Genomic DNA, 13466 nt, shown 5'->3' with positions numbered 1-13466 from the left:
CCCCTTTTCATCCCGGCTCTCAGGGGTTCCCGGCTGGGCCCTGGAGAGGACCGAATGAATCCTCGAGCTGGCTCTGTAGCACAGGATCCTGCTGCTGCTGCCTCCTTCAGCTTCTCTATATTCGCTATCCGCTGCCTGCGTGCTCTTGGGGACATGTGGCTGCAGTCCCTGCAGCTGGATGGGTCATGGTCAGGCCCCAGGCAAAAGTAACAGAGCATATGGCCATCTGTTACTGACATTACCTTTCCGCATTGGTAGAATTTAAAGCCAGGCGGTCTCGGCATCTCTATCTTGCTGTTTTGCAGCAAAGCACTCACAAAAAGTGTCAAGTTGTAGCCAAAAAATGAAACAGTAAGGGAATCAAGGAGCTCTGAGTGCAGCTTGTAATGCGGAAGAACAAGACTGAGGCAAGCTGGGAGCCATGTGGGAGAGGACACGCACAGTTCTGTGTGCTTTGAGGAGCTCCGCCACCTAGAGGACATTCCCAGGCAGCATGGCTAATTCAGCCTGCTTATCTGCAGGAAAAACTTTTCTTTTCTCCTTCTAAAAAACAAAACAAAACAATGCAATCCCCAGTAGGGAGATGCATGTCTACCGTTTGCTGGAGATGGAGAATATTGGTGGGATGTCGTATATATACACATACACACACACACATATAAAAATACCCTTGCGCACACATACACCGTGACATCAGCTTTGCGCCGTTTCCATCTGCTGGTAGAGGAACATAACCCACTGGTCATGGTTCCACCTGTCCGAATGCTAAGAAAAGGGGCTTAAATTAACATTCTCAATCACATCCTTCTACCTACATTAAGTACTCAGCTGTTGATATTTAAAATTCCTATGGTAAATTCTTAGTACTTTGCAGCTTCCATGCTGCCCAGCCATTTTGGATTCAAACATGATGAAAGTACATGTGCAATATATTCTCTACTTTAGATAGAATTTTTTTTTTTTTTTTTAAAGCTGACAAATTACAAATGTATATGAAAGTCATACAAATGAATAGTAGCCAGGAATTGACTCCTTGGACTGGCATTATTGCTCACAAAGCAGTTTCAAAGTTTTGCTAATTCAACCCATTTTTGGGGCTGATGCAATAAAGGTCACCCAACCCAGCAAGCAGGTTTACCCTCAGTTGGATGCACCAGAGTAACACCTGATGCAATAAGGGGATTAGTGCATCCAAAACGTGCGCCCAAACGTGTAGCTAATAGTGCTCATCACATGTAAATTCCATATATATGGGCTATTTGCTACTATCTTGTGATGCAGAAAGCTGCCGGTCGCTTAACGCACCCTTTTTAACTCAGAAAATTTAATGACAGCTCCGGAGCTGAGGTCAAGTCATATGATGAGTCAAGAGTACATGAAAAAAAACAACAAAAAAAACCCTGCTCTCTGTAGTTCCTCGCACTTAGTATCCTTGCAATTCTAAGATTTACTGCTTGTGGTGATTGAAATTTAAGAAAAAATGTAAGAACTCGATTAAAAAAAAAAATTTCTGGTGGCACAACATACATACATACACAATCTACATACTCCAAGCTGATTTTACCGTGTGTATATATCGTGCACATAAATTATCTGCGGAGTTATAAAAATGATGCTCGTACCGAGTGCCCGTTTTTCTTTACAGGCGCACAGCCACGTCTCCTAAGCACCTGATGCATTTGAGTGCTAGGGACGTACAATTTTCCCTAGCGCGTCCCTTTTAACGCAGCAGCTCATTTAAATATAGCATTGGGCACCCAGGAGAGGTGGATGTGTATGCATTTTTACCATGCGTGATATTGCATCTGCTCTTTTGTGTGTTATACATACAAATGCATACACAGGTTTCTCTCTTTAATGAGCCTTATGTATCTGCATCTGATTTCTTTTTTTCACATTTTCATACAAATATCTGTGCGGCAGAGGAGAGCCCCATGAGCCAGAAAAGGATACGCCACTCCTCGGATGCGTTTGATTTTTCCAGGGTCAGTGAGTTGAATGGGTCTCAAAAACTTCCTGATTGGGCAGGAGAAGAGCACTTCACCTCCTCCTCCGGGAGGCATTCCTCTCCTAACAATCTGATGGAGAAAAAAAAAGAAATCGGCAAACCCGTTAAAAACAGACAGTCAATGACCACTGACAACATAATGGATTTAAGTTACATAAAGTGGAGAACATACACACGTTAGCCACTGTGCTCAAAGCACAAGGCTCATCATAACAAAAACAAGCCCGGATGCAGTCATGTTAAAGTTGTCCATATGAACGATAAAATCACAGTCCTTCCAAATGAACATCAACTAGTATCTATCTGGCAGAACCTTACGGTGGATATAATCATTAAATCGTTGTCAGCGCCAGGGCACGCAGCAAGTCATCTTGGCCAAACGTACAATACTATGCACATCCTAAAAGAGTCAGATTAAATGGGCAAATGGTTAGTGCTTGGCGGTGCTAAAGAGGAAACTGCTTCTGATCATGGCTCGGGTTATGATCGAGTCACGTAAAGCTCTTACAGAGATACACAAGGATATGACAGAATTGTACCTTGAAAATAATGACACGAGGTGGGCGATGAGGCATGAGCTTTCGAGGACAAAGTCCACTTGGTCAGTTGCATGAAATGAAGTACAGAGGTGGGTAAAATACAGTGGAAGGGGTGGGGGTGGGTGGAGGAGATACAGAATAAAGAAAAGATACCGAATAGGTAGGTAAGGTAAGGAAGCAAACAGGCCTATACAGTTAGCCTGCTCTTGGATGTGCATTTTCCCTTACCCCTTATTCAGTAAGGGGAGGAAAACGCGCGTCCAACCCGCGGCACCTAATAGCGCCATCAACATGCAAATGCATGTTGATGGCGCTATTAGGTATGCGCGCGGGATACAGAAAGTAAAATGTGCAGCCAAGTCGCACATTTTACTTTCAGAAATTAGCGCCGACCCAAAGGAGGGTGCACAGAAAAGCAGTAAAAACTGCTGTTCTGTGCACCCTCCGACTTAATATCATGGCGATATTAAGTCGGAGGTCCCGAAGAGTAAAAAAAGTAAAAAAAAAAAAAAAATTGAATTCGGCCCACGGCTGTCGGGCCGAAAACCGGACGCTCAATTTTGCCGGCATCCGGTTTCCGAGCCCGTGGTTGTCAGCGGGCTCGAGAACCGACGCTGGCAAAATTGAGCGGCGGCTGTCAAACCCGCTGACAGCCGCCGCTCCTTTTGCCCATTTTTACCGCCAGGCCTAATTTAAATACTGAATTGCGCGCACCGGCGAGTGGCCGGTGCTCTCCCACGGACTTTACTGTATCGGCCTGAAAGTGATAATAGCATTACATTCCAGTCTACTGTCAACTGAGGTAAGTGTGAAAAGACAGAATGATCTAAGAATAGTTAAGTTGTAGTGTGCTATGAAGCCATTGTTTCTATTCAGACCTAGGGTGATGATGTTAATTTTTTTTTTATGAAATCCAAATGAAAATACCTTGAGAGTAGTCCTTGACAGCTGAATCTTGCATCACTTGGCCTTAGTCTGAGAAACTGTAAAGTGTGTCCGGAGGTCCTAGAGGGAGTCAGCTAAGTGGGAATAAGGAACATGTGCCCTTGTAGGAGGGCTTAACCAGATGTTTCTTCATGTACATATATATCAGCAGAGTAGAATTTCTCTAGCTCTCATAGCTCTCCAGAGAAAAAGCAGACCCCAGAACTACTTCAAAGATGCACACAAGTCTCACATGCAGACTGACTTTGGTATGTGCTCCTGGTTTCCTGAGGCAAATTTTTCAAGATTCTGCAGAAAGGATTAGCAATTTCTGTGGCAAATTTTTCTAAATTCTGGCCAGAGAGGTGGAAAGCCACTGAGCCTTTAACATAATTGATGTTACAGAGGCAGAGAACCATCTCTTGGCGCAGGTGCACCCTCTCAATGGCCCAGCCAAAAGAGGGAATGGAAACAGGTCTTCCATCGGTACCGGACCTTGCCAGAAAAGACCCTACTGCTTGGACAGAGCATGCTCTTTGATGTCTGTACATGTTGCCATAACGCCCATGAATGGGAGCCCCTAGTGGCTAACTATCCTTTGATAGGCCTCTGGCCCTAGTGTCCATTCTCCCAGGTCCAACCTATTCCTGTTGAGCTGTTGGCTTGCAGGTTCTTCTTTCCTGCTATAGATACTACTGAGAGCTGGAGAAGATGCTTCTCTGCCCACTCGAGCAGCCAGACCACCTCCTGCACTAACGAAGGGCTGCAGGTGCCCATCGACTGTTGATATAAGCTACTGCCGAGGCAATGTCTGACTGAACCCTGAATACCTTTCCTCTTAATATGGGAAGTAAGTGCTGCAGAACCAGCCTGATGGTTCTTGTTTTTAAGTTACTTCCTGCCCTGACCTTAGCCCTTGGACCAACTGTCCTTGATAATTATCACCCCACCCTCTCAGGCTTGCATCTGTCATGACCACCCAGTTGTGTGGGGGTGGGGGCCCAAAACTATTCTCTTCTGGAGATTTAAAGTTTGCCCACCAATCCAGGCTGATCTTAAACCCTGAGGAGACTGGGAGTCAGCGCTGGTAATCCTGGGAGCTGGGTGACCAACATTCAAGCAGGGTTTTTTGGAGAGGTTACATATTGGCTCTGGCCTATGGAACCAGGTTCAGCGTTGATGCCACAAGACCTAGAAGATAGAGGTAATCTCATGTCCTGAGAATCTCCTGTGCCTGAAACTAACACCTGGTCTATTAGTTTGGACATGCTGGTGGAAATAAGGAAAACTCACCCCTGTTCTGTGTCGAAGTGGACCCCTAGAAACTCCAGCATTTATGACGGGTCTAGATGGCTGTGAGATTGATACCACTCAGTTTAACTACCAAAGTAAAGTCCTGCTTTAGAGGCTTGTCTGCCCTTCTGAGCTGAATTGGCTCTTATAAGCCAATTATCCAAATATGGGTGCACTATAATGCCCTGCACTTGTAGGGCTGACGCAACTACCAACATGCCCCTTGGTGAAGGTCCTGGGGGCTGTTGCCAGACTGAAGGTCAAAGCTTAAAACTGAAAATGCTCACTTAACAAGCAGAACCTTAAGATTCTGGCGAGACTGTCAAATGGTTATGTGGAAGTAGGCATCCACAAGGTCCATCGATGCTAGGTATTCTCCTGGCCTGATGCTATCACAGATCGCAAAGTCTCCATTTGAAAATTGGGTACATGCAAATATTTGGCAAACCCTTTCAGGTCCAACACGGGGCAGAAATCAGGGTTGCTTACCTGTAATATGTGTTCTCAAAGGACAGCAGGATATTAGTTCTCACATATGGGGTGACATCATTGGATGGAGCCCAGCCCGAACTTTGATCTCAAAGATTCTAGAGCTTTCAAAATTGCCCTACTGAGCATGTGCAGCTGTAGTTATAATCCTGCCCTGAAGACTGAGTCCCTCAGTCCATGATATGGCTCACACATGGAGAAACCAACTCCCAGGGGAGGTGGCTGGGTTTTGTGAGGACTAACATCCTGCTGTCCTCTAACAACACTTGTTACAAGTAAGCAACTCTGCTTTCTTCGAGGACAAGCAGGATGGTAGTCCTCATATATGGACAATTCTCAAGCTATAGGCTGTCCGAGAAGGACAAAGCGGGAAACCACACAGTGCTGAAAGCACCATCTCTCCCTTTTGCTTGTAAGGCAGCCGACCCACAAAGGGGTCTAGGTGGGAAAAGAGTTGGGTTCTAAAAAGAGACAACCATAGAAAAGACAGATAAAACCCCAATGCGTAGTAGAGGCACCTAAGGCAGGGGAGTGATACGAATGCCAGCAAGAAACATACTCCATATCACGGAAAACATTACATGCAGGGTTTCAGATAAGTAAACTGACGACAGTAGGTCTAGAATCTCCTGGATATAGGAAAAAGTCTAGTGATGCAACAAGAGAAGAACTCTTGGGCGAAGATTGCATAGTTTCCTTTGGTGTCTGAGAGTTCCCCCCCCAAAAAAAAACAAAACAAAACTGCGGTCCCCTGGCATCTGAAGGATAGAATGCATCTGCAGACGTGTACCCATGTTTGGCTGATAGGCACAACGGACAGAAAAACCCAAACAACGCTTGGAAGAATAAGCAGCAGCAACAATGGCAGGGTCTGCGACAGACCCCATGTGCCAAAGTACCAGACATAGCTGACTACGCAGGACAGCATCAAGAGTGTCAGGGGATGGAAGGCAATCCCTGAATGGGATCGCTAGCTCAAACCCCCAAGCAAGGAGATAAGTTAAGGAGCAGTGTAGGTGAGCTTCAGGCCTATCTACAGGATAGTTCAGGTGAGCAGGAAGACACTTTGGACAACCCAGTGAAGTGAAAGGCTAAAGGCAATACTGGCCAGAACTTGGTGAAAAAAAAATAGGGAAAGTGGTGTATCATTCCCTGCAGGTGTACACTAAGATACATCACAAATGCCCTAGCTTTTCTTTCCCTCCCCTCGACATTCCAACTGGAAGTTGGAAGGAGTGAAGAACACAAGGAGGCAGACTGCTGGACTGCAGGGGTAAGAACAAGTTGCTAGATTGTAAGTCTCTACCCCAAGCGAAAAACTCACTGCCAATTCCAGCAGGGAGTTACACCCCCCCCCCCCTGCTTGAAACTGAGAGTGAATCCCCTTGAGAAGAAATCCAGAACACTTCACCAAGAGACAGGAAGCTGGGATGCCGCAAGCGCAAACCCCTGTAGAATAGGATTTCTTCACCGGTCTGGAAACCCTAAGGATACCAAGGCAGGGCAGTGTAATCTCAGAACAGACTACCCACCAATCTGCTTAGATATTAATACATTAGCCACGATTATATATATGTTCCCCAAGGAAGCATGCGGTCCAGTAAATGGAGCAACCGTTGCATGAACCAAGTGTCTCCTGTCTGCAGATAGGGTTATCCCTAAACTGGGGTAGTATAGCTTGCAAGTCACCAGAGCCAAAGAGTAGCACCTCTATTGTGGGGTCCCTTGTCCCCCAACTCCCTCAGCCATGGATATGGCAAGAGGTTGAAAGGTATACTTGCCAATTAGATGGACTAGAACCCTCCTCATTGAGGTAGGGTTCTGCAGGCGACAATAAATGGCAATAGTGGTCCTCCATGAAAAATGCCCATTGAGCTCAGCAGGTATCAAAGGTTATTCCCAGACAGAAGAAACCCTAATCTTTACCAGGGAGCTACCCAAAAGAGGAGACTCCTAGTATGAAGGTGAGACCGAATCTGGACTGGCACCATTGCGAAATAGACCTGTTGTGCCTTAGGATGACTTAAGGAGCCACCTGACCAGCTCTCAGATCCCGCGAGGAACAGAGTGCAATTGCAAGTCAGAAGCTGTGATAGTCCTTTTCCTGGAAACGGAGAACGAGGGCCACCCATTGGAGGAGTGGATAACCAGGTGTCCAAGGGAGACCCATAAGGGTTGCCCTGGAAACCCAGTTGTATCCCCCATTCCTGAAGGGACAGGAAAGTTCCAACTCTCCAGGAGACAGTTGGGTTAGTCACTGATTACCGAGGTTCAGAAGCAACCAAATCTGCCACTTGCAGCCACAATGGGAATCAACGGAGAATCATAGCTCTGGTTCAGCGATAAACCTACAAGGGGCTTCCCCACAAAGAGAAGTGGTCGAAAGACATAGTCCTCTTCTGAGGAAGTGGAAGACACCTGACACTACCCTACTAGTATCCACTCCCATAGGGATTTGACCAGGAGCGTAGTCTTAGGTTAGTCCTATGACTGTGGAACACAATCTATTGTGCTCACCAAGAAGGAACCACACACATCCCCTGCATACAGTAGAGGGCAACTGGAAGAACAGTACCCTCCACTGAAAAAGCACGTTGACCAGTACTCATCAGTGGTATCTTATCCTAAGAATGGCAGCACACCTATGAACTCACTCGCCTTGCTTGTTGGTAGAATCCCACAGCACAGTAAGGACTGAGCACCACCTGATAGAGTTGGTGGCTGCGCGCTTCTAAAAAGCAATCACAGAGTGTGTGATGGCACCTTCCTCGCAGTATTCCCTAGCATCTTATGGTGTAGAACAGATGAAAAAGCAGACACCTTGATGCGACGATGGCAGAACTCTGGCATGGCTGTGTATTTCATAGACAGAGAATGCCGCCTGCCAGAGCCCAAGGTGCATAGAGGAGGTGATGACCTCTGCTGTACCCGACTGTGCATGCTGTGTTCCACTGTCGCACTAACATCCAATGGAGTGAACCATAACCGTGTGCCGGTGTCCCCAGTACCACTGGGGCTCTGATCATGCCACACTGGTGGGTGGCGTTCTTTGGTGTCACCCCTATAATACCTCCAGTACCTGATAATGCTCCAAGAGACTGAACACAGCCCTTGAAATGGCGTCAGGAATGATACACCACCATTTCCCTTATGGAAAGGCAGCAGCAAGGTCCATGGCGACCGATGGTGCCCATGGTGCTCTGCGGTGGTGTCCTGCAGCATCTGACTGCGTCCACTGGTGCCCACCTTGGTGACGGCACCCTTGGGGCCCATAGTACTCTCATGCTCAAAAAGATGGATTGCATCAATGGCACCAAACGATGCTGCACCCAGGGCTTTGACAGTGCTTGACTATGTCTTGACCAATTCAATGGTATATAGCGCTATCCCCAGCACTGCAGACATCGATAGCCCAGTGGTACAGACGATGCCAGGGGCGCCTGCAGACAGAGGCTCTGAGACCCCAACAAGCCTCATCGGTGTCCAAAAGAACCAATGACTGCCAACGCCATCGACGGTTCCCTTGGCTCACCTATACATCAGAGGGTGTTGATGCTGCGAGCTCAATGGCGTCCATCGCCATTGGCCATGGCTAACGATAGCCTCGACAGCAACCCTAATGCTCATTAGCACCAATGGCGCTTGAAGCCAGGCAGGGCCTCAGATGCCCACTGATCTGAGTGGCTCAGGGGCCCCCCTGAGATCATCAGCATCCATGGTGCCTGATGGTCACAGGTCAGTGTTGGGACAGCACAATGCCCCTCTGTGTCCTGTCTGGACACTGCAAAGGAGCTCGAGAGCACCGAATCATTACGCCTGGATGCCTCGGGTTGATGGAGACCCCAGCTCTCAAGAGCACCAAGGTCATCCAAGCCCCAAAACCCCTGGCCTTGAGGGCTTCAGTGGCACTTGAGAGCTCTCAGATAGTCCCAGTGATAGATGGCCTCGAGTGCGACCAGGGTGCTCAATGGCAATCCCAGTACCTTGTTGATGGTGGCAATGAATGGCATCACTGGTCTCCATGAGGGCTCCACACCTCGATGTCATTGAAGGCATTGATGGTATTGAGACGGCTCCTACTGTGATGGCATAGAGGGCGGCCATTGAAGTGCATGCGTGGCCTCGAAGGCATTTATGGCATTGAGGGTGATCATGGGGCTTGATGGCAATCCTGGACCCAATGCAATCTGGACTGCGACACTAGATGTCAGTGCCGCTACTCCACTGCATCGAGGCCCAAGGCACACATTGATGCTACAGTCGATGTCGTTCCTCCAGCGCATCAAGATTCTATGGCACCCACCGACACAGAAGGCCCAGCCAGCACGCTTGAAGCATGCACAGCGCTTGATGGTGCCCATGTGGCATTTACGGCATCAAGAGAGGTTACACACCTCCACAGTATCAAGGGTACCCTGGCACCATGGTGCTCAGTGGTAATCCTGGTCCCCAACGCAGTCCTGACATCGACACGTCAAACCATCGGTGCTCTGGCACAGGTGTGCACGGGCAACCATTACTGAGCATGGCACTGAAGGTGCAGCAGCAACACTACTTACCCAGGCTCCTGCTCACCCTCTCTCACAAGGAGACTGCACTTCCATCATAGGCAAGAAGGACTCTTGCCCGTGGAGACTAGTTTCTTTGAATGTGGGGAGGATGAGATCTCTCCCCCACAGGAACAGTCCTCGATCTCTTCACTGTCTGACCTCCATTGATGTCGATCGATCAGTGAAATGACATGGAACTCCTGCCCAGGTAGGACTCAGGTGACTCCCAAGGCTCAGCAACCTTCACAGAACTCCCACCTACTGCATTCTATCAGTCCTGCAAGCACTTGACAAAGGAACAAAAACAGAACAAGGAGAAGACAGATACTGAATTATAGCTGCACAGCAACCAGGATCCACCATGCGGCTAACAGACAGTGGAAAGAAGAGGAAAAAAGAAAATACAGCTACCGCAAGGTAAGGGAAAGAAAAACAGATGCAGCGCTAGAAAAAAATCAATTACAAAAACTGTGAAGAAAGAGCAAAACTTAATACCATGCAACACGTCTCCCGCAACCATAGACTTCCGTGGAAAAAATAATTAGACTGAGGGGCTCTGCCTAGGGGGCATATGCTCAGTAGGGCATGTTTGAAAGTTCTATAATCTTGGAGATCAAAGTTCCAGGTCAGGCTCCATCTGATGATGTCACCCCATATGTGAGGGCTATCATTCTGCTTGTCCTCTAAGATAGATCTTTTTTTTTTTTTGGAACCACAAAATAAATCAAGTGCTGCAACCCTTCTCTTTGTGGGGGTATTTGTATAATTGCTTGTAGGCACTGCAATTTCATTAATGCTCCCTTTTGCACTCAGGGGCATATCCCCTTAACACAATGTCCAAGAACCATTAGTCTGAAGTAATTTGGGTCTTCTCCATGTAGTACCTCAGCAGGTGCCCTGCTATTGGGACTACCTCCAGGGGGACTTGCTGATCGGATGCCACCTGCAGGCAGCTCTGCCTTAGTCTTTTTTGTAATTTAACTTTTTATTTGGAATACAATCAACAAAATATAAAAGTTACATTCAGCTGCGTTTCCGAGGAGACTGTCCCGTAATCCAAACTTTCTGCATACCGCTTCCCCTTTCAGGTCCCCCCCCCCCCCAGAGCAATACATAATATCAAAACAAACATCATAACAAGTATACTGTGTACAATAAAAGTATACTGTGTACATAAAAGTATACTGTGTACATAAAAGTATAAAAGTATACTGTGTACATAAAAGTATACTGTGTACAATGTACTGTGTACATAACAAGAATACTGTGTACAATTCTGGTCGCCGCATCTCAAAAAAGATATAATTGCGATGGAGAAGGTACAGAGAAGGGCTACCAAAATGATAAGGGGAATGGAACAACTCCCCTATGAAGAAAGACTAAAAAGGTTAGGACTTTTCAGCTTGGAGAAGAGACAACTGAGGGAGGATATGATAGAGGTGTTTAAAATCGGTTATTTACTCTTTCGGATAGTAGAAAGACTAGGGGGCACTCCATGAAGTTAGCATGGGGCACATTTAAAACTAATCGGAGAAAGTTCTTTTTTACTCAACGCACAATTAAACTCTGGAATTTGTTGCCAGCGAATGTGGTTAGTGCAGTTAGTATAGCTGTGTTTAAAAAAGGATTGGATAAGTTCTTGGAGGAGAAGTCCATTACCTGCTATTAAGTTCACTTAGGGGCGGATTTTCAGAGCCCTGCTCGCGTAAATCCGCCCAAAACCGGGCGGATTTACGCGAGCAGGGCCCTGCGCGCCGGGAAGCCTATTTTACATAGGCCTCCCGGCGCGCGCAGAGCCCCGGGACTCGCGTAAGTCCCGGGGTTCTCGGAGGGGGGCGTGTCGGGGGGGCGGGCCCGGTCATCGCGGCGTTCCGGGGGCGTGTCGGCAGCGTTTTGGGGGCGGGTACGGGGGCGTGGCTACGGCCCGGGGGCGTGGCCGCGCCCTCCGTACCCGCCCCCAGGTCGCGGCCCGGCGCGCAGCAGGCCCGCTGGCGCGCGGGGATTTACGTCTCCCTCCGGGAGGCGTAAATCCCCCGACAAAGGTAAGGGGGGGGGTGTAGACAGGGCCGGGTGGGTGGGTTAGGTAGGGGAAGGGAGGGTAAGGTGAGGGGAGGGCAAAGGAAAGTTCCCTCCGAGGCTGCTCCGATTTCGGAGCGGCCTTGGAGGGAACGGGGGGAAGGCAGCGCGGCTCGGCGCGCGCAGGCTATACAAAATCGATAGCCTTGCGCGCGCCGATCCAGGATTTTAGTGGATACGCGCGGCTCCGCGCGTATCTACTAAAATCCAGCGTACTTTTGCTTGAGTCTGATGCGCAAGCAAAAGTAGGCTGATCGCGCTTCTTTTAAAATCTACCCCTTAGAGAATAGCCACTGCCATTAGCAATGGTTACATGGAATGGACTTAGTTTTTGGGTACTTGCCAGGTTCTTATGGCCTGGATTGGCCACTGTTGGAAACAGGATGCTGGGCTTGATGGACCCTTGGTCTGACCCAGTATGGCATTTTCTTATGTTCTTATGAAGTGGTATAGTAAAATTGAAAGGTGACATGGAGCAACATGTAGAAACAAATGAAGAAACAGCAGAAATCTAAAATAAATACTTCAGTTTGGTGATCACTAAAGATGACCCTGGATATAGACTAGGCCATAAATGAGGATAGGATAGACAAAACTCCATTTACAGAAGAGAATATATGGGAAGAGCTAGGCAAACAAGTGGACAAGGCCATGGGGCTGGATGAGCTACATATCAGATACTGAGGTAGCTTAGGCCATGTTCAACAGATCCCTGGACTTTTTAGCTTTAGTTCGCTGTTATTTTATATAATTTTTATCTTCTAATTTTAGTTTTATAAGTCACATTTTTATTTTTTGGTTAGTTTTATTGCATTGTTTTGACATTAGTAACCTAAAATGGTAAATGACTATTTTGTACATTTTTTTTAAGCTGTTTGATATCTATGATTTATACTGTCATATGATTATTTTATTTGCTCTTAAACATTATTTTAACAATGTAAACAGTTATGATTATAAGTTAGAATGTCGGTATATAAGTTTCTAAATACACAGTACAGTTTTCTAAATACACAGTGCTGTTCCAGATAGGCAATGATATTTATAATCAATATCAGTAGCCATGAGGCCACAAATCCATGACTGGAGGAGAAGGGACAGTTCCGTTAATGCTATTTACACAATGGAAGCATGTGTCACTCATCCATCGGGCACAAGATGGCACGTGTGCTCACTGCATCTTACCTTCAAGTCTAACTGTTCTCCATCTATACCAAATTTCTTCAATAGAGGGAGGGCTGCTGCTTTGAGAGTATCCACCTAAGGGGCAACAAGCAGAGGGAGGGGAGAAAGGGAGTAAGTTAGCTCTTTGATAGCCATAACTTATCAACTTTGGTAACGTTAAGGTTGCCAATTTTCAACCATCAGATTTCCAAAAACCTGGAGATATTAATATCTTTGCTGATGGGATTTATACACACACGACTTATTTCCACTTTTCATCATTTGAAAAATAGAGAAACATGGAATATAATAGTATATAAAGGACCCATCTAGTCTGCCCAGTTTACTTTCCGCTACAGTGCCACAGACCCCCAGTTGATCTCTGACTTTCCCCTCGCTTCTTTGCGATTAATGATCCTTTGT

At 47.0% G+C, this 13466-nt stretch overlaps 1 protein-coding gene across 4 annotated transcripts in view; it reads right to left on the bottom strand.

Moving 5' to 3' along the window:
- Window positions 1-13466, bottom strand: part of RCL1 (RNA terminal phosphate cyclase like 1) — a 118909-nt gene that overhangs the window by 36208 nt on the left and 69235 nt on the right. For all 4 annotated transcript variants that reach the window (XM_029613596.1, XM_029613603.1, XM_029613611.1 and 1 more), the window contains 2 exons: window positions 13065-13139; window positions 1954-2078 (listed from right to left, as the gene is read on the bottom strand). In XM_029613596.1, the coding sequence (XP_029469456.1) occupies window positions 1954-2078; window positions 13065-13139 (200 nt within the window). The remainder of the gene's footprint in view (window positions 1-1953; window positions 2079-13064; window positions 13140-13466) is intronic.

The sequence above is a fragment of the Rhinatrema bivittatum genome, chromosome 1 (assembly GCF_901001135.1).
Source record: "Rhinatrema bivittatum chromosome 1, aRhiBiv1.1, whole genome shotgun sequence".
In the NCBI taxonomy this organism is placed as follows: domain Eukaryota; kingdom Metazoa; phylum Chordata; class Amphibia; order Gymnophiona; family Rhinatrematidae; genus Rhinatrema; species Rhinatrema bivittatum.
Note: the sequence above shows the minus strand (reverse complement) of the source record. Positions and strands in the feature narration are given on the sequence as shown.